At 37.8% G+C, this 21326-nt stretch overlaps 1 protein-coding gene across 1 annotated transcript; it reads right to left on the bottom strand.

The window, feature by feature from the left end:
• Positions 1 to 5288: 5288 nt before the first annotated feature.
• On the bottom strand, positions 5289 to 7168 carry LOC112199155 (protein FAR1-RELATED SEQUENCE 5-like). Its single transcript, XM_024340213.1, has 2 exons — positions 6389 to 7168; positions 5289 to 6326 (listed from the first exon to the last, which is right to left on the bottom strand). Exons 1-2 carry the CDS (start codon positions 7166 to 7168, stop codon positions 5289 to 5291), a joined length of 1818 nt encoding a protein of 605 aa, XP_024195981.1.
• Positions 7169 to 21326: the final 14158 nt, after the last annotated feature.

Genomic DNA, 21326 nt, shown 5'->3' with positions numbered 1-21326 from the left:
ATATAAATATAGATTTATATGAGTAACTACGTTTGATCTAGTTGATCGAATTCGAAACGATAACCAAATTGGCTGGATTTTCTACAATCACCATAAAACATTACAGTCTCTTCATCGAGCGGTTGGTTTCTCCGAATTCATTTTCTACTTCATGGTTTCTTTAGAATGAACCTAAACAATTTAAATGCAATGTATAAGTCATACAACTTTAGGAATAAAATTGGTACAGACCAATGTGTTTGTAATTAAAATTAATTTTTTTTATCTTATGTCCACGCACATCCATTGATGGAATATATACAAACGTCATGTGAAAAAATAAGCACGTTTCGCGGTTGTCACGGCATCGGTCAACCAATAAAACATATAAGTGACTACGGTTGACCAATCCGATCGGATTCGAAAATATGGTGAAATTGGCTAAATTTTTTACCATACTCATAATTTATTGTAATAAAATCATCCAACGGTCGGTTTTTCCATTTTCTTTGAATTGATAGGGGTTGCTCTTTGAAGTGTATGATATATAAATGGTTTATAAGAGTAACTACGTTTGACCTAGTTGATCGAATTCGAAACGTGAACCAAATTGGCTGGATTTTCTACAACCACCATAAAACATTACAATCTCCCCATCACGCGGTTGGTTTCTCCGAATTCATTTTCCACTTCATGGTTACTTTAGAATGAACTTAAACAATTTAAATGCAATGTATAAGTCATATAACTTTAGGAATAAAATTGGTATAGTCCAATGTGTTTGTAATTAAAATTAATTTTTTTTTATCTTGTGTCCATGCACATCCATCGATGGAATATATACAAACGTGATGTGAAAAAATAAGCACGTTTCGCGGTTGCCACGCCATCGGTCAACCAATAAAACATATAAGTGACTACGGTTGACCAATCCGATCGGATTCAAAAATATGGTTAAATTGGCTAAATTTTTTACCACACTCATAATTTATTGTAATAAACTCATCCAACGGTCGGTTTCTCATTTTCTTTGAATTGCTATATGTAGCTCTTTGGACTGTATGATGTATAAATATAGATTTATAAAAAATTAGTGTCTTTAAAAATTTATTTATCAACCAATTAGTATCTATATATAAATATAGATTTTTTTTGGTACAATATAGTTATATAGATTGTTATCTTTGGTTGTATTTGATCATTATCCATTGAATTTCCAAAGCTTGATTAAAACAAAAAATACTTGTGTCTTTAAATATTTATTTATAAATAAAGCCCGCAAGGCCCGGCCCAAAAAAGCCCATCCTTTGATTTTTAATAAAGCCCGGCCCGGCCCGGCCCGTTGACGACCCCTACTCTATCTCTCTTCCTCTTCCTCTTGAAGGATCCAGAACTAGTCGAACTCGTGCTTGGTGGCCGGTTCAATCCCGGTCTTTTTCTTGAGGCAAAGCGATGAAAAAAGCAAACTCATCTCAAATTTCAGTCCTGCCATTAAGTTTCCATGGTCGCATCTCACTGATGAAGCTCGACATAGAAGATTTTTTTTTTCTCTTTTTTCTTTTCTTCTGGGTTCGTAGTTTGGTGCTGATCTCCTCTAGACTTCTCTCCTAATCTCTATCTCTCAGATACAGGTCCTCCCTTTTGAGTTTTAATCTTCGATCCCAAAATCAAGGATTTTACTTCTCTATTTTATGGGCATCAGTTCCTCAGTTAAATGACTTTTCTAATTTCTGAGATCAGTTTCTGGGCTCTACTCTATTAATTGAAAATTCATGTTTGGATTTACGTACAAATCTGTTTGGGTTTGCTTGATTCAATCAATTAGAAAGCTTTACATCAGTTACTCCCATATTAATTAAAAACTATTCTATTCTTGTAGATGTTTGATGCTCGCAAGGTTATATCATTTGATTAAAGAACAAACATGATTTGGGACGTTTTTGGTGTTCTTTCTGGGCTATGAGATCCTTGGGTGTTAGGAAGATGACTCAGTAGTGCGTGGGGCAGCGTGCTGATGAGTTTAGCAACTCAACCAATGAAGACTGACACGTCATTTAATCCACAGTTTTCAAATTCGCGGACGTCTGTCTCTGATCTTTGCATATATATATATAGGGCTTCCACTAAGGGACCCCTATTTTTGGTTTTTTATAGGGATAGGCATTATACCAACTTTTAGATCATATTTTCACATCTTAACCGTTCCCTTTTTAGGTCCTAATGTATAAATCACTTCTGCAAATTTTCAGCCAAATTGGTGATCGTTAAGGCATCCAAAACTGCAATTTACACGAACGGACCGAATTTGTCGAACCGGAACCGTTCGTGTTTATAATGATAAATTACAGTTTTGGATGCTTTAATAATCATCAAATTGGCTGAAAATTTGGTAAAGTGATCTATATATTATGACCTAAAAACTGAACGGTTAAGATGTGAAAATATGATTGAAATGCCTATCCCTATAAAAAACCAAAAAAAAGGATCCCTCACTAGAAGGGCCCTGTATACACACACACACACACACATATAGCAAGGTTCCAAAGAGGACGTCCTTGCTATACATAATCTGCGGATGGGTTGCGGACAGCCGTCCATTTTTTTAAATGAAAGCCAACGGCCCAGATCGATCTCCTTGAAAACCAAAACGCGGGTCGAAGTACAAAGCCTCCTCAGACGAACTGTAGACTCTCCACTTCGATGCAACCAAGGACGTTGGTTCTCCATCTCATCTCCACCCAAAATCCAGGTCTTCTCCTCTCCAAATACTAGAAACTCATCTCCGGAGTGATTCCACCGGCGACACCCGATATCAGTCCCCACCGAACCTCGTCATCTCCTTAGTCCTCCTCACTGCTGGCGTTTGGGTTCGACGATGACGTGGTCAACGGAGCTCATCACCAGCACAAACCCCGATGAAGGTCCTCAAGTCGCCATATAAGGTAAAGCTTTGAGTTTTCTGAGTTTGAAGATTTGGGATTACCGATTTGGGATTATTGAAGATTGGGTAGAACTGATTTAGGGTTTACTGATTTTGGGAAATTTAATTTGGGATTACTGATTTTGGGATTACTGATTTTGGATTACTGATTTGGAATTACTGATTTGGAATTACTGATTTTGGATTACTGATTTGGGATTACTGATTTTGGGATTACTGATTTTGGATTACTAATTTGGGATTACTGATTTTGTATATAGATTTGATTGAAGTGTTTGGTAGAAGGAGAAATTAAAGGAGCAATTCAAAAAGTATGGAAGGAAGTTCAAGCAAAGTTCAGTTGGTGAATATTGTTATGAATTTTGTGATGTGTTTGATTCTTCAAGTTTGGGATGCACCGGCAGTGAGTGACGATCAAATGCGAGGGAGGTGGATTGGTTGGTTGCTGCATAATGTATTGGCTGTGGGATAGGAAAACTATGGTCATTGGTGGAATGTTTGTAGTAGTAAACACTAAATGTAATGTGCATTTTCTGGAATCACAGTGTATAGAACATGTGAATGTAATGTGCATTTTCTGGAATCACAGAGCTTTGCTCTTGCTAAGCTATTTCTCATTTGTTGTACTCTACAGAAATATAGAACGAATGAAATGGCTTTAGTCTTTGTAGATTGTATCCGATTGACAAATGTTGCATATTAAGTCATTTTGCTCCACATTTTGGTCCACATTTTGAGTCAATATGCAATGTTAAAGTCATTTTGCTCCACATTTTGAGTCAATATGCAATGTTAAAGTTTTGCTCCAGATTGGAACATTTTGAGTCAATCAAAGTATATATCAAGTCATTTTGCTCCAGATTGGAACATTTTGAGTCAATCAAAGTATATATCAAGTCATTTTGCTCCAGATTGGAACATTTTGAGTCTAACATTGCATATTAAGTCATTCCACACTTCATTTTCTGGAATCATTACAAATCATCTGTAATCATTACAAATCAGCAACAATTGAGTATCCACAATTGAAACCATTACATAATAATTCACAATGATCCTCACTCTACCATATAATCTTGAAATGATCCAAAATGTCTTCCAAAACCTGCAGAATGCAAAGAGACCACCAAAACACCGCCTTGCCATAAACTGATCACTGCATCCAAAACCTGCAGAATCAAAGAGACCACAAAATCGTCTTCCCATAAACTGATCAGTGACTGACCAAAACCTGCAGAATCAAACCTTCCATGAAGATTATAAATGCATCCAAAACCTGCCGAATCAAACAGACTCAATAAACTGAAAACCAAACTTGTAAATGAAGATCACAATAGCTGTTTCTCAACAAATCAAAGCTTACACAGTAGCTATTTCTCAACAAATCAAAGCTTACACAGTAGCTATTTCTCAACAAACTCAAAACCAATCAACAAATGCTATTTCTGAACAAATCAAACACAAGCACAGTAGCTATTTCAAAACAAATCCAAACCAATCTACTACAGTTATTTCTGAACAAATCAAACACAAGCAATCTACCTATTTATCAAGAAACTCAAAACCAAAACCAATAGCTATTTCTGAACAAATAAAACACAAGCACAGTAGCTATTTCAAAACAAATTCAAAACCAATCTACTGCAACTATTTCTGAACAAATCAAACACAAGCAATCTACCTATTTATCAAGAAACTCAAAACCAAAACCAATAGCTATTTCTGAACAAATAAAACACAAGCATAGTAGCTATTTCAAAACAAATTCAAAACCAATCTACTGCAGCTATTTCTGAACAAATCAAACACAAGAAATCCACATATTTATCAAGAAACTCAAAACCAAAACCAATAGCTATTTCTGAACAAATAAAACACAAGCACAGTAGCTATTTCTCAACAAATTCAAAACCAATCAACAAATGCTATTTCTGAACAAATCAAACACAAGCACAGTAGCAATATCCCTTAAAACTGACCAAATCAGATGCAAAATCCAAAAAATACCAAATACAAAAAACTCAAAGCTTACCTTAAAGAGCATGTTTTCTGGTAGTGAACTGATATTTTTGAGACATTATTCTGCCAAATGAGATGATGAACAACTATCCTCATCCATACTAGTGGAGCTTGAATCTCCATTTTCATCAATAGCAGGTCTACATAAATAAGCAAAAATAAAGTCATCAATATCAATCGATAAAAATGTTGCCATGAACAATAATATCAAACACAGTTATCTTACCTTCCATGAAGTGTTGGACAATTTCTTTTGTCATGTGACTGACCAAATAGTCCACATCCATGGCATTGCCTACCTTGACTGGCATTTACATTAACTTTCCTCTTCTCTTTTCCTTTCTTCAACCTACTCCCACACCCTTTTAATTGCTCTCACTTGATGTGGTTCATTAAAAACATGCCGAATAGTAGCATTGTTGGTCTCGGTCTCCAAATCTACTGTAGTTTGTCCACCTTCATTACTAATTAATGGTTTAATATTCTCCAAAAAAGCATCCAATGCTTCCATAAACAGCTTGGTAGCCTCATCACTCACCATAACCTTGGTAGCCTCATCACTCACCATAACCTTATCAATTGCATATGTAGCATGCTGGAATAGTTTAGTCCTCCTTGCAAGTAAAGCTTTGTTATCTTTTATCTCCATTCCATTACAATCTAACACAACTCTATGTCTTGTAGCTTTAGTCCATCTATTCAAGATGTACTGAATTGGCAATTTATCAACATCTTGGATCTTAATCAAATATGCCAAAACATGCCGACATGGGAAACCTTGACTGTCAAACATTCTACAGCTGCATGATGCAAAATCAGATTCCTTTTCATAAGTAAGTTCATGAGACTTACAAGTATCAATGTTCTTTCGTATAACCTTAAACTGTTCTTGAGTGACATTTTCAAACACAAGTTCAAGTTTATATTTGAAGCTCTCTCTCAACTGTTCTTGAACTTCATCAAATAGTTTACGTGTATAAACCTTGGCCATATGATCTTCTATGTCAAGGGACATGACAGTTTTTGCCTTCTCATCAATATTAATATGATCCTCCTCTAACTCATAATGTCGTTGGTGAAGAAGTCCCCTTTTAAACTGAACCATAAATTCCACCAATGAATTCCACTTAGAAACATAATTCTTGAAGAAAGAATGTTGACTCTCTGCTCTTTGACTACTTGACATTCCAGCTGAGAAAACATGATTGACATATGCTGGTATCCATGATGAACGAATTTCGTATATCGACTCCAGCCACTTGTTATCACTCAACCCACTCTTCTCAATAATTTCAATCCATCTTGAGTCAAACTCCTCTCTACTACTTGAATTCCATATGCAGCTATGAAAGTCTTGGTAGAAATCCCGATATTTAATCGCGTCTAACTTCTCAGAAAATTTATTAAGAATGTGCAACTGCAATATCTATGAAATGTTTGTGGGAGTGCTTCTGAAATGGCTTTAGTCATAGCAGGATCTTGGTCGGTAATGATCATCTTGGGGTCATTTTCTAGTGCATCTCCTGGCATAGCATTTAGAAATTCCTTGAATAACCAAACAAAAGTATCGGCTGTCTCATCATTCAAGAATGCACAAGCAAAGATGATTGTCTGCCCATGATTGTTAACACCAGTGAATGGTGCAAAAATCATTCCATACCGATTTGTGTTGTATGTAGTATCAAAGATAAATACATCTCCATAAAAGCTATAAGCTCGTCTTGAAATTGAGTCAGCCCAAAAGCACCGTGTTACTCTGTTTTCCTCATCTCCATCCATTGTATAGACAAAAGAAGAATCTTTTTCTTTCTCATTCTCAAAATGCATGTATAGTAGATCTCCATCACGCCCCTTCTTCTCTTCACGACAAGTTCTTCCATAATTATATAGATCACACTGTATAAAACCAATATTTTGAATGCCACCTGCCTGAACACCAAATAATTCAAACTGTTTATGTTTCTCCACATTCACCAAGCTTAGTTGCTGTGATAGAACTGTGTTAACTTCTGAAACACAACGGTGAGATCTCAACAAATGTACTCTAGGCGGGCTTGTTAATGGATGGTTGTGAGCCTCAACAAATACAGAGATTGCAAATCTTCCAGACTCCTTCTTTCTCACAACTGCAATTCTCGCTTTACAACCCACTTTTGGTAATCCTCTCTTATGCTTTTCTCCTTCAACTTTGGAATCTCCTTGCTTATAACAGACATACTCCTTCCTCATAAGTTGTTTCTTATCTTTGCTGGTCGCATTAGAATGACTTCTAATACTAAACCCTGCTTCTTTTGCGTATCTATTCTAGAAAGCAGCAACATCATCTATTGTTCCAAACTCTTGGTATAATTTAGGCATCAACTCTGCCTTTACTTGAGGAATATAAACTTGATCATCCTCTGACTCCATTTATTTGAAACTGAAAAGCACACATAAGATCAACAATTGAAACAAAAACCAAACCCAAAAACAGAAAGAAGAAAAGTCCCAAAATATGGAAAAAAAACCCTAGATTTTGTAATTGGAAATCAAACAAATCAGAAAAGAGATAGAATCCATACTGTAGATGTGTTTCTCTGCTTCCAAGTTTGCAACTTTTGGCGCTAAAACTCCAAGGGATGTCGGGACCATAAGAGAGATGCAATTTTCATGAGAGAAAGGAAAAAAGAAAGCTTCAGTTGCAACAATCGTGCAACTTGAGTTCTCTATCTAGTATTTGGAGACGAGATGAGAAGAGATTGTGGAGAACTGATCGAACCAGAACCAGAGACTTCGATGAAACCAAAGTGGAGAGTCTACAGTTGATCGTTGTGGAACAGATTAGTTCGACCCGCGTTTTGGTTTTCAAGGAGATCGATCTGGGCCGTTGGCTTTCATTTAAAGAAACGAACGGCTTTTCTCAACCCATCCGCAGATTATGTATAGCAAGGACGTCCTCTTTGGAACCTTGTTGTTTGTGTGTGTGTGTGTGTGTACGGGAAGGATCTGAAGCGGATGTTCAAAACTCAGAAAAAGTGCGGACGTCGATGCAACAGGAGACAGCGGCTCGAGGCTGGCCGGCTGAAGGCCGAAGGAGTCCCAGACCTCTTCTGGGCAGAAATCGAGGTCGAAGGAGGTCGGGGTTGCAGGTTTCTGGGCTTCCATGGTTTCCGGCGAGCTCGCTGCACACCGCCGAGTTTCCGATCACTTTCGCCGTCACCACTTGATCGAGGCTGTCTGGGATGTCCAGAGGGTGCGTCTGGCACCCGCAAAGCAGCGATCGCCGCCTTCCCGATGCTGGAGGAGGGACATCCGCACTTTTTCTGGGTTGTGGACGTCCTCTTCAGAACATTCCCGTATATATATACACACACACACACACACACATACACGGAGTGATTCTAAAGAGGATGTCCGCACTGTTGTTAAAGTGCAGACGTCAACGCTGCAACTCGGCCCGGGGTGCGAAGGAGCGGCTGGGCTTACCTGACTGACGCCAGGGGTCGGACGGACCGGTCTGCAGTCGGTGGATTCGCCGGCGACGTGGTTGCAGCGCTGCCCAGAAACCTGCAGTTGCAGGTGAGGTTGCTGCCCAAAAACCTACAACTCCGACCTCCTCTGACCTCGAACGCTACCCCGAACGGTCCAGGATGCCTCCGGCCTCCGTTCGCCAAGCCCAGAGCCACCGTGGCCTCCTGGAATGCCGCTGCTGCGTTGCCGTCCGCACTTTAGCAAAGTGCGGACATCTGCTTTGGAATGGGCTTGTATATATATATATATATATATATATAGGAATAAATTCAGTTTACCCCCCTAAGCTTTCTAATTTCAGTCAGCCGTGTCCAATTTGGACCGTTAAGTCTGACTTTTGAGGGCTAAAATGGTCATTTCATGAAAAAAAATTTTAAAAAGAAAAGATTTTTTTTTAATTTTTTTGTTTTTTTGTTTTTCAAAAATTTTGTTTTTATTTTTATTTTTTCTGTTTTTATTTTTCATTTTTTTCCATCTTTTTTTTTTCATTTTTTTTCCATCTTTATTTTTATTTTTATTTTTATATAAATTTTGTCTTCAACCTATACACCATAAGTTATAATAGGTTTATAAAAACAAAAAGATACTCTAGGTGGTTGAAAGTCGCTCGCTGATCTACGATATTTATGATATATCTTCGAAAAAGAGAAGAATTTTAGGATATATCCCCAACAAAGTGAAAAAATGTCTGTGTAAAATTATTTTTACAGATAAAGTGTAAAATCGTGAAGAAATATCTGTGTAAAATCATTTTTTACAAATATTTATAGATAAAGTGTAAAATCGTTTTTTACAGATATTTCTTCACTTTATTGGGGATATCTCCTAAAATTCTTTACTTTATCGGAGATATATCACAAATATCGTAGATCAGCGAGCGGCTTTCAACCACCTAGAGTATCTTTTTGTTCTTATAAACCTATTATAACTTGAGGTGTATAGGTTGAAGAAAAATTAAAAAACAGAAGAATTTTTTTTTTAAATAATAATAAAATTCCTTTTTTTTTTTGTCTTGAAATGACCATTTTAGCCCTCAAAAATCAGACTTAATGTCCAAATTGGATGGAATGGACACAGTTGAGGAGAATTGACAAGCTTCGGGGGTAAACTAATTAAATTGAAAGGACAGAGACTAACATAAAATTACCCCCAAACCTCAGGGGGTAAACTGAATTTAATCCATATATATATATATATATATATATATATCTTACACAGCAAATCAACAAATATCATGGAAAGCATCACAACACATAACAATGGTTAAAAATGGCAAAGCAGCCAACTTGTGTTTAAAGTGCACTGAAGGCAAATACATTCTCAGATGAACTAAGCATCAATTGAGAATGCAAGACAACAGATAATAACTAGAAAATGCACAATGAAACTGCAGAGGCAGAGGAACCAAGTGCACATACCGACTTTGTTTTAAATGCTGTTTTTATTTGATCTAAGACAACCTCTAGCTGCGCACTACCATTTGGTCTAGTGACACCCACAACATTAGGGTTTCTTTGACTCCTTATATATATATATATATATATATATATATATATATATATATATATACACGAAAATGTTCTGAAGAGGACGTCCGCAACCCATAAAAAGTGCAGATGTCCCTCCTTTCTCCTGGATCAAGCTCCGACAGCAGCGCTCCTCTTGTTTGCAGTGAAGACAAAGGCCAACGAGATCGAGGTCGGAGGTCTGGGCAGCGTGGTCAACTGCAAAGTGGTAGTCCGATCAAGGTCGATTGGAAAGTGGTTACCGGCGAGTCCACCCTACTGGAAAGTGGTCTGGGATGTTCAGAGGGTTCGTTCGGCAACCGCAGCGCAGCCATCGCCACTGTCTTGACGCCGGAGGAGGGACGTCCACACTTTTTATGGGTTGCGGACGTCCTCTTCAAAACGGTCCTCTATATATATATATATATATATTTTTTTTTTTCATCATTGTTGATAAGTGTATTTTGATATCCGTTTTAACTGAGGCAGCACCAAATTCAGAAAGGAGTTAAAGAAACCCTAATGCTGTGAGTTTCACTAGACCAAATGGTAGTGCGCAGCTAGAGGTTGTCTTAGATCAAATAAAAACAGCATTTAAAACAAAGTCGGTATGTGCACTTGGTTCCTCTGCCTCTGCAGTTTCATTGTGCATTTTCTATTTATTATCTGTTGTCTTGCATTCTCAATTGATGCTTAGTTCATCTGAGAATGTATTTGCCTTCAGTGCACTTTAAACACAAGTTGGCTGCTTTGCCATTTTTAACCATTGTTATGTGTTGTGATGCTTTCCATGATATTTGTCGATTTGTTGTGTAAGAGGTGAAGAACTGTTGTCATTGTTGAAGCATATTTGGACAACTTCCATCATTTCCACATTTTTTAGCCTTCTTCGAATTAATGCAAGTTGAAAGCTCAATATCTAGTATATGTTTGCTCAACTACCTCTTATCTATCCATTAGATAGTTTGGTCCATAGTGCTTTTTATGCTTGTTTCTTTTACGGATCCAAAATGTTGGTCATAGTCTGTTGTTTATGTACTCAATATATCCCTCTTCTTTTGCTACTTATCCAAAAGATTCTTTGATTTGCAGAACTGGATTTTCATGTAATGAATTTGCCGCAAGTCTGCAAGAGACCTGATTTTGAACACTGGCTAAATACTCTTTTACATTCCAATTGGTGGTTGGGATGATATGAAACCTTACCCTATAGCCTTAAGGCATCTAAATCACATTAGCTGACCAACAAAATACAAAGCAAAGGATAATAAAGGTGCTAACGGTTAGTGATAATCACTCGTCTCTCACTCATGCACACTGAAAATACCAGATTTTAGGAGACATCAGATACATTTGGTGAGAATAATTGAAGGAAATCTTTTGCAGAGGTGCCAATGGTAAACCACTATTAACCACACAGTCGTTGTTGCTCAAAAGTCAAAACCTTGAGTAGCCTGGAATTGACCAGAGCTTGAGGAAAGCTTCCGCACTTCAAATGAAGGTTGATAACTGGACACATTGGGCAGTTGTTTTGCAGTTCCACCATGAATGTTGGAGAGCTTCCAAACCCTAATTGAGACTAGGGCTGGCCTCGGGTCGGTTCTCCAGTTTCAAGTAGTGAACCCGGAACCGGAACCGACAAGTGATCATCAGTTCGGGTTTGATGTTTATTTTTATTTTTATCAAGAACCGATATAGAACCGAACCGATCATTCTCGGGTCAGTTTCTCTGTTTTTCGGTTCCAATATTAGTTCGGTTCCAAGCTCGGTTTATCGGTTTTTCTGTTCCAATCTCAGATCGGTTCCAAACTCTGTTCCTCTGTTTTTCCATATAAAAACACTGATTTTCAGTTTTCAGCAGTTTCTAGTTTCCAGTTTTCCTGATTTCCATACATACATTCAAATGATTCAATATTGCACAATCTATTCAATCATTCAAACTCAACATTATCTACAATCTACATATTCAACAATCAACATCAACATAGCAAATAATCATTTTCCTGCAAACTCCCAAACTGTCAAAGCATGAAAGATGAAACTGATGAAAGCATTAAACCATCAAACACTCAACACTTAAGCAATTGGATCATTTTTTCTGCTTTTTCTTCTTGGTTGTAGGGGCTGAAGCCGAAGCCTCAGAGCTCTTGGTTACTCGGACACTTGGTGCAGATCCAGATGCAACAATAGTGTTGTTGGCCTTCTCAGCTTTCTTTCTTTCCTTTTTTTCATGGTCTGCACAATGTCAAAACTCAAAACAATAAATCACATAGATTTTGAAACTAATTGCTTGTACCAGATTCAAAAACAGTAAACTAAAAACACCAAAAACACATACCAGCCTCAATCTGCTCATATGTCTCCATTTCCTCTATAGTTGGAATGTACTCCAACCCCATAATGTCATTAGCCTTCAACCAATTTTGAAGACATATCAGTTTTTAAACTATTTTTGGGTTTAAAGAGCTTCTGTATGGATCTATTACCCTTTTCCCCTTGCTGAAACTTGACTCATTTGCAACTGTGGACACTTGTATGGCTAATATATCTCTAGCCAATGATTGCAAGTTGGGATATTTACCTCCATTCAGCTTCCACCAATCCAAAATCTTCCAATAATCATTTTCAGCAGGTTTTTCTATGGGGTCCAGCAAATATCTATCAACTTCATGTCCCACCACAACATCGTTATTTTGTTCAAGCTGCCTATTCCAATCTTCTTGCATAACAACCCTCTTCCCACTAAGAAGTTTTGCTCTATTTCTAGTCTTACTAGTAGCTGTGTCACTAGTAATTGGACCTTTACCTTTAGCCTTGGTTTGTCCACTATGTGAACCATTAGACTGCCCATACAAGTCACAAAAGTCTACCATAAGCTGCTTTACTTCATCACATTTCTTCTTGATCTCCCAATCACACAAATTCAACATTGTTTCACACAACCAACTAATGTTTCTCAATTTATACCTAGGATCTAAGACCAAAGCAACTAGGAAGAGTTGGTTCATGTCATCTAAGTTCCCAAAATACTTGGAATACTTGGCCTTCATCTTGACTGCCATGTCGTACAAGACTTTGTCTGCTTCACTTGAATCAGGCCGTACCCCAATAGAACTGAGATCTTCAAGTTCTGCTTCAATAGTGACAATATCATGGAATGCCTTGTGTGTAGTGGGAGTAAGTGAAGCACTAACATTAAGAGTCACATCGTAGAAGACTTTCAAGAACTTCACAAAAACTGCTGCATTGTCCCAATCAACATCACTTGGTGGCCCTACCCTTTTTAGAGGCACTTTCTTCTTACTCTGATTTTCAGTTTCATCATCATCTTCAACTTCCTCATCTTCATCAAAGTATCTTTTGTACCTTGAATCCTTCTCATCCTTCAATCTATCAAATGCTTTTTTCAACTCCAAAGCTGTTTCCAACATAAGAAAGGTGGAATTCCACCTTGTTGGAACATCTAAGATGCAAATCTTATTGCATTCAACTTTCTCATGCTCTACACAGCTTTTAAATTCATCTAACCTTGCACCCGAACTTCTAACATATCTCACAACATTCCTTATGCTAGCCACTGAATCCTCCATCATATTCAGTCCACTCCTCACAATTAGGTTTACAATGTGAGCCAAACATCTCACATGCATAAACTTACCGCCACAGATCGGTTTTATGTCCCAATTGCACATTTTCTTCCTAAAATAATCAATGGCATGCTTGTTGGCAGAGGCATTGTCAACATAAATTGTTAAAACCTTCTCTATTGACCAATCAATCAAACACTTCTCTAAGATTTTTCCTATGGTTACACCTTGGTGGTTTGGAACCACACAAAAAGCAAGCACTCTTTTGTGCATCTGCCATCCTCGATCAATAAAATGGGTAGTAACCACCATGTAGTTTATATTCTGACAAGAAGTCCAAGTGTCTGTTGTCAAACAAACACAATGAGACGTCAATTCCCTCCTCAACTCCTCCTTCTTAGCATCATACATGCCTAGAAAGGTTTTGACTATGACTTTCCTACATGGGACTTTAAACAATGGTATAGCAACACTGCAAAAATAATTAAACCTCGATTTTTCAATGAAACTAAATGGTAGCTCATCGACAATTATCATACGAGTTGCAGCTTCCACACAATTGTCTTGTGACCAATTCACACTAACCAAACTACTCTGACCTCTTCTTCCATCACTAGTCAAAACCTGTTGGCTGGATTCTACATTAACTCTACCAGGGTATTTCTTACATACTATCTCAATGTGTTTCCTAAGAGATGATGTACCATTTTCATATGAATTTCATACTAAATGAGTCGTACAATACTTACATTGAGCTCTCTTAGTATGGCCAACCACTTTCTCTACTCCATCGACAATCTCAATTAAAGGATGATCTTCCTTCGTGAAGTGATCCCACACGTCCGACCTCTACTTGCTTTTCTTCTTCTCTCCTCTTTTTCTCTTGGTAGCAGAGCTCCGAGCTGTAGAAGCTTTCCTTGGTTTACTCAATTTTGGAACAGTGTTGTTGGCTGCTTGCTGAGCTGTTTCAGAACCACAATTTCATTGCAAGCGGATGGTTTAGAATTGGAAGCGGATTCGTCAGAGGAGCTAGCAGATGCTTCTGACATGGTAGTAGATCTCCAAGGCAATAAGCAAGAAGAAATCTGTAAGAAAAATCCAAACAGTTGTTAAAAGTATGAACTATGTCAACAGTTACAAAAAAAAAATGGCAGAGCCAATGAAGTTGGTGTAAGATAGGATAATATCAATGAAGTCCTAGCCTTCCCACTGGGAACAACAGTCATCTTCTTAAAATCATATCAAACCATCTTTACTTAGTTTTCTGTTATAGACAAAACTGACTCAAGCTAAACACCAAACTTGACCTGAAAACCAAACAAGTTAAAGAACAAACATATTGAAAAATGAGTTAACTATTGAAACATCTAGTTTTCAATAGCCCAGAAAATGGTCACAATTGTACCATTACCAAGCCATCACCTACGGGAAAGATGCTTAAGTAATAAACCGATACAAAGACTAGATCTTCATTACCTAAACCAATACAAAGACCTCAGTCAACAACATATCCAAAACAAAGGAATAACAGTGTATTATTTAGCAATACACCAAGCAGTTCTGAATGCAGAAATGGAATACTAAAGACAGATTGATCGATCAACAATATTCATGGACTCTGGAGCTTACCAATTTCACTCGAAGTGCTCACGAGAAGAAATCAGAGGCTAAAGTCGCTGGACTACACTCACTGCAAGACTGGGTTCAAACGAAAACGAAAAAGTGGTCAGATTTCACGGGCAAAGAGTCAATTTGAGACTGTTGCTCAGTTGGAGCATGATCATTTGTAGTACATTTTTCTCCCCATCCTGAAAAGAGAATTAACACTTGATCGAGTTAATTAATCAGAACAAAAACCCAATCAAACTCTTGTGAGAGAGAGAGAGAGAGAGAGAGAGAGAGAATCTAGGGAGACCATGGCAAAGAAGAGATGCAAAAGTAAGAGACGTCCAAAGAAGAAGGTTAAAAGCTGTTTGGCCTTGCATTCTGGGTTAAAATGTGTGGTTGGAAGTAGTTTTCTCAAGTTTCTGCAGCATGAAAGTGGTTCATATAGAAGAGACGGAAAAAGGAGTAGATGGGGTTGAGTAAGTTGCAAGTTTTTTATGTGGTTGGGGAGAGAGAGTCACATGGCTGGAAGAAGAAAAGGCAAAGGGAAGGAGAAGTGAGAAGGAGATGTTCCAACTACTTTCACATGGACGATGTCTGAAATCCCAAAAAGGCCGACAACAATTCCACTGCTAATCAGGGGCGTATCTATGTATCTGGGCTACAACCCACTAATTCAATATATATCATCTACGTGCACACTTGAGCAGATGTTAGCTTTGGTTTAATTGACAAAGCAGCTAAGTTTGTTTGCACTTATTCAAGGTTTGGGTCCCGTTACATGTTCTTTTTTATGTTTTTCACCCATTTCTTTTTTATATTTTTCACCCATTGCCGTTTTCTCCTGCCTTACTTTTTCTTTTTTTTGTTTTTCACCCATTTTCTCCGGCCTTTCTTGAGTTTCTTTTTTCAGTTTTGGAAAATTCCACAAATGATCACTCAACTATGACTCATTCGACACTTTGGTCACTCAAGTTTCAAATATATCACTTTGGTCACTCACCTATTACACTGTCAATCACTTTAGTCACCCAAGGAGTATTTTTTCTCACTTTAATCACTTCTCCCAATCATTCTAATACATATTTCTCAATTTTTCACAATTGGTTGGATGAAAATATCATTAATATTGTGGCAAATAATTTTTTTTTTAATGAAAAAAATTAACAAAGTGACTAAAGTGATTGACAGTGTAATAATTGAGTGACCAAAGTAATATATTTGAAACTTGAGTGACCAAAGTGTCGCATGAGTTATAGTTGAGTGACCATTTATGGAATTTTCCCTTTAGTTTTTGGTACAAAAATACCAAGAGTCGAACGCGGTACCAAAGGTGTGTAACTTGGTTGCATAACTAACTAGCCAACCACGCACTTCATGTTTTGTTCTTCTTGGTTTGTTTACTTACTGAATCATTATTATTATTATTTTTTTGTCAAACTAAATGTACCCAGCAAATATCTAACTACACCCAGCCCTAGTATATTTTGTTATAAATTTCCAATTTTACCCATAAAATTTCAATGTTAAATTTCATAAAAAAATTAAAAGTAAAGCACCGCTAATTAGCATGTTGATGCTAGCCAGAAAATGGCTCCTCCTCCCCTCATCTGACTGCTCTCTCTCTCTCCCTCTCTCTCTCTCTCTCTCCCCCTCTCCCGCTCCCTCATCTGATACATATGTTTCAATTATGGTGGTGGTGAGGGTTTGCAACTTTGCGTTGATGTTGAACTGGTGATAGGTGAAGTGTTTTTTTTCCCTTTTTTTATCACAATGGGGATAGAACTGGAAATAATAAGATGTATGACTAGGGCTGGGTGTAGTAAGATATTTGCTGGGTACATTTAGTTTGACTCCCTTTTTTTTTTCTTCTTATTTTTCTTCTCCCTTCCTTCTTTGGTTACAATATTTCTCATTTTGCTAATCTGCGATGCTGAGTTTTCTGTGCAGCAACACGTACATATATTGACTTGTAGACATCTCTCTTTCCCAGTCCGACGAGACTAATCACATGTGCTTGTTCATCTTCAATTATATGGGTTGGTTTATGCTCAAACTTGGAAACCTTTTTTTATTTTTATTTTTTTGATGACCAAACAAAAACAGGAAAACAAACTACAAAAAAAGCCCCTAACTACTCCCCGACCAAGCTGATCTAACTGGAACGCTTGGGACAATTTTATTGGGAGGCAGTTATGCCAAACAACAACATCTCTATCCTTTAGATCAAACTAGCTAATTTGTCAGTAATAAAATTAGCTTCTCTAAATACATGTCTAAATTTGATGAAAGAAAATGAGGTAGCAGTGGTCTTAATATCAGCCACCAAAACTTTGATTCTCCAAGGAACATAGGCTTTTCCCATAATACAGTCAATAAGTAACTTGGAGTCCCCTTCCATCCAAACTTTTAAGAAATTATAAAACTAAGCTGAACTAAGAGGATCTCTGAGAGCAGTGGCTTCAACAACAAACTTGGAAACCTTTTGCATTTCAACCTTTCTCACTCTATTCTCCTTCCTCTCTGCATTATAGTTATAGCTAGAAATTCAATTAATATGATTGCCTTTTAGAGGAAAATCGACCATAAGATACTGGTGATGGTAAGAGGTCTCTAATTGTGGATTAATCAATAGAAAAATTCTACGATACATTAATGTACCTAAAGTTCATCATGGGCCGGGCTAGGGGAGACCCTAACATAAATTTTAGGGGTTAGGGTCGGGCTTGGCCTAGTCAAAGTCAACAAGATTTAGGGTCGGACCGGGCTAAGGTTTAAATATGCTAAGCCTTACCCACCCATTGGGGTTGGGCCGCTAGGGCTGAAAAAGGCGGACTAGGGGAACCTTCTGAATAGGGCCGAAAATGGCCTTATTTTGTTTAACAAAATGAACGACATTATTTCTATTTTTTTTTCCTCAAAATGTGGCTCAATGGTTATATAGGTAATCCAAAACGCTTTTCTCTCTCTGCTTTTTTTTTAATATATATGTATATATATATATATATATATTTTTAATTAACTTAATAACATTGACAAATATTAGTTAAGGTGGTTATATTCACTTAACTATCTCTCCAAATCTCCAAAATTAATTACTGTTTAACAAAGAAAATAAAACTAAAGAAAATAAAGTTTACAAAATCAACTATAAAGAAAGAGATAGGTTGCATGGTGAGCCTTGGTGGCGGTGTGCGACGGGTTGCAGCGTTGTGATGATTGGAATGAACCTGGGCCTTAGTTGGGCCTAGGGTTTGGTTTTCTTGTGGGCCTTAGATCTCTAGTTTAGTTTTTAATTTTTTTTTTCTTTTTTCTATATAATTCCCAATTTTTTCAAGGACCTATTCTTGTTAGTTTCTGTACGAGCGCTAATGAGTATAGTTTTATTTGGCCTATTTGATACCATGGCTTATAGGATTGCTTTTATTAAGTGAGCACTAATGTGTAATAAGTGTTCTGTACCTATGCACCACCGTTGTACCCCCACAACCTCTTGCCTGTCTACCTATTGGCAATGGAGTGGTATGTAATGGCCATTTAGGTTTGAGATTAATATATTGGCTATGCCTTCATTAAAAAAATAAAAGAGAAATATATTCAAAATAGCTGGCTAAAGAACCAGACCGGACTTCATTTGCATGGTCTATACCCTACCCTATTTAAGAAAGGGTCGCGAAGGGTCGCCTTAAACTCGCCCTACCCAACCGTTACATTAGGGCGGGCTGAGTGGGCTTGGGGCCAAAGGGCCAAATGATGATGTTACATCCCTTATCTTAATTTATCCGTTTACTAGTCATTTGGACAGTAAACAATAATTCGATTCACTTTTAACTTCGTTTCGTTACTTTTAGGGGCTCCAAAAGTTGACTTTTTCTTAGGCTCATTTATTGAGAAAACTTCATTCAAGAAAGTTATAGAGCACGTTAAACCGAGTCCGAAGACATATGCCATACTCAAATCGGAGTTCGTATGAAGAAGTTATGACCTAAAAAGTAAAAGTTACTGTTTCAAGAAACTACCTATAAAAGAGAATTTCACGTTGTTAAGTTTCCATTTTCAGAAACTTACCCCGAGTCAAAATTCTCTCCAGCCGACCAGTGAACCTGACCCGATTTGGAAATTCGGCTGGAACACCACCGACGGGCGACAAATTTGGATTTTGACGCCACGGGTCCCGTTTGAACCCTCTGTCCTCCCTCCGTCGATCTGTGGTGGTCTTGTGTCTAATTTGAGGTGTAGAAGACGCAGCGAGGTAAAGAAGGCTAGCGGTGGAACAGTTTGGCAACCCGGCCAGAACTTCATTTTTCCGACCACCTCCAATAGCTATCCCTACTAGGTTTTGGAGATCATTTGACGCTAATCAACCTCTCCAAACGGCTTGGGTTGATTCGAAGCAAGGAGAGAGAATCAAGTTTCGGAAGTTTTTGGAGAAAATCAGACCCGTTTTCTTTCGTGGTAAATTCCGATCTATATGTTTTGAGTTGGACTTTTTTGTAGTTACCAAAGTTTTTGGGGATGTTGGGATGAACATTTTCGCATAGGTATTGTGACCCAATTTGGGGTCGAAGTAGCTTTGGGTGGCGCGTTGGAGCTCGTGCCGCAGATTCTGGCCTTCTAATTTGGCTGGTTGTGATGTTGTTAACGTGTAGAACTTGTAGATATGATTTTGGTGGAAATCAGAGAATGTTGGGTATCAATTGGGAATTTTTGAAGTTTTGGATTTTCAAGGGTTGATTTTCGGAAATCCTACTGTTGGTATACATATACCTCCTAGGTACAAGTATCGGAAACACAAGACTCGTATCTCCAATACAGAAGTAAGGAAAGCTCCCAGCTGAGGGTCCCGATACCCCTCTAGGGGATATTGGGAACCCCGATCGTCCCACACCGAAAGAAACGGAACCAAGCTTCCACAAACCTGCTACATTAAGGTCATCTCCAACAACCCAAAGAGGTAGCTGTTTACTATCGCTTTCCATTATCATTATTTTATACGATACTGACTTAGGCATTGGAGAGTTGAAGGCCGGCACACCAGTCTTCCCTCTGACCTTTGTTTGTTTTACAGACAAGTGAGACCGATAGTGATAGTAGCAGACCAAGACATCTCGTGATTTAGTTGGATTCTACCCCTCCGAGACAGCTGAAATATTTGACTCTAGAAGGAGGGCTCGAACCTCCTACCTTTGTTTTCGTTGAATTTCCTTCGCTTTTCCTAGAATGTTAGAATCGATGAAATGATATTGTTGGTAAATTTTGCTTTGATTCCAAGGAGTATTGAAACTTTTAGGCTTTTAGGTTTTGGAGGGTCGAAGATATAGGTTTTTCGTTTATTTATTGTGAATTTATTTCAAACCTTACATTCGGTTATTTAAGATGTATTGTTGTATATAGGACAACGTATCGAGCCACTGCTCGATGAGGAAATCCTTACGCGTAACTGCCTGAGTCGTACTGTGAGTGGACTTTTGATTTTAAATTATGCATGCATTGATTTTTCTGAATTAATTATTTATTTTATTTATCGAGCATATAATTCAGTTTCAGATTATGAATTGGTTTCGGATATGATTCGATCTTGATTTATTTGGAGATTCTTATGCTCGGATTTGAATTTATGATTTTAGTCAAGACTTATGGTTTTCGATTTATATTTGAGACTTGAGTTCAGTCATGACTTATATTTTTTGAATTGTTTTCCGAGGAGCATTTTGGAATTTCGTACAATTTATGATTTTTAGTGGTTTTGCGACAAATTGTGTTCCAATGTGATTTCCGGAATTTATTATATTTTTTATTCATCGATTTTGATTTTTTCAAAAGATCTTCGAAAATGGGATTTTTGATGGAATTATTGACAGGACCCGCCCCGGATTTCACCCCGAAATCCGGAGTGGCCCTGCGGGGCCCACCTTAGTGATAACTCTACCGAGAACTGGTCGAGTCACCCCTAAAGTGGACTACCCAAAACAGTAACCCACAATAGATCAGAGCCAAACAAAGAAGTGCGGAAGCTATTCGTCAACTATGCCTCGAACCACGTACGCACGACCTCAACTAATAACGCCTGCAAACTGGGCATTAGAAACCGAAAGGCCCAGGGGAAAGTAGATGAAAAACGTTAGCGTGAGTGGACAAAAATAAACAAATTAAAAAGAAAAAGATTTCATACTTTCCCAC

The sequence above is a fragment of the Rosa chinensis genome, chromosome 4 (genome assembly GCF_002994745.2).
Source record: "Rosa chinensis cultivar Old Blush chromosome 4, RchiOBHm-V2, whole genome shotgun sequence".
NCBI classification, from domain to species: domain Eukaryota; kingdom Viridiplantae; phylum Streptophyta; class Magnoliopsida; order Rosales; family Rosaceae; genus Rosa; species Rosa chinensis.
This window is presented reverse-complemented; position numbering and strand designations above follow the sequence as displayed.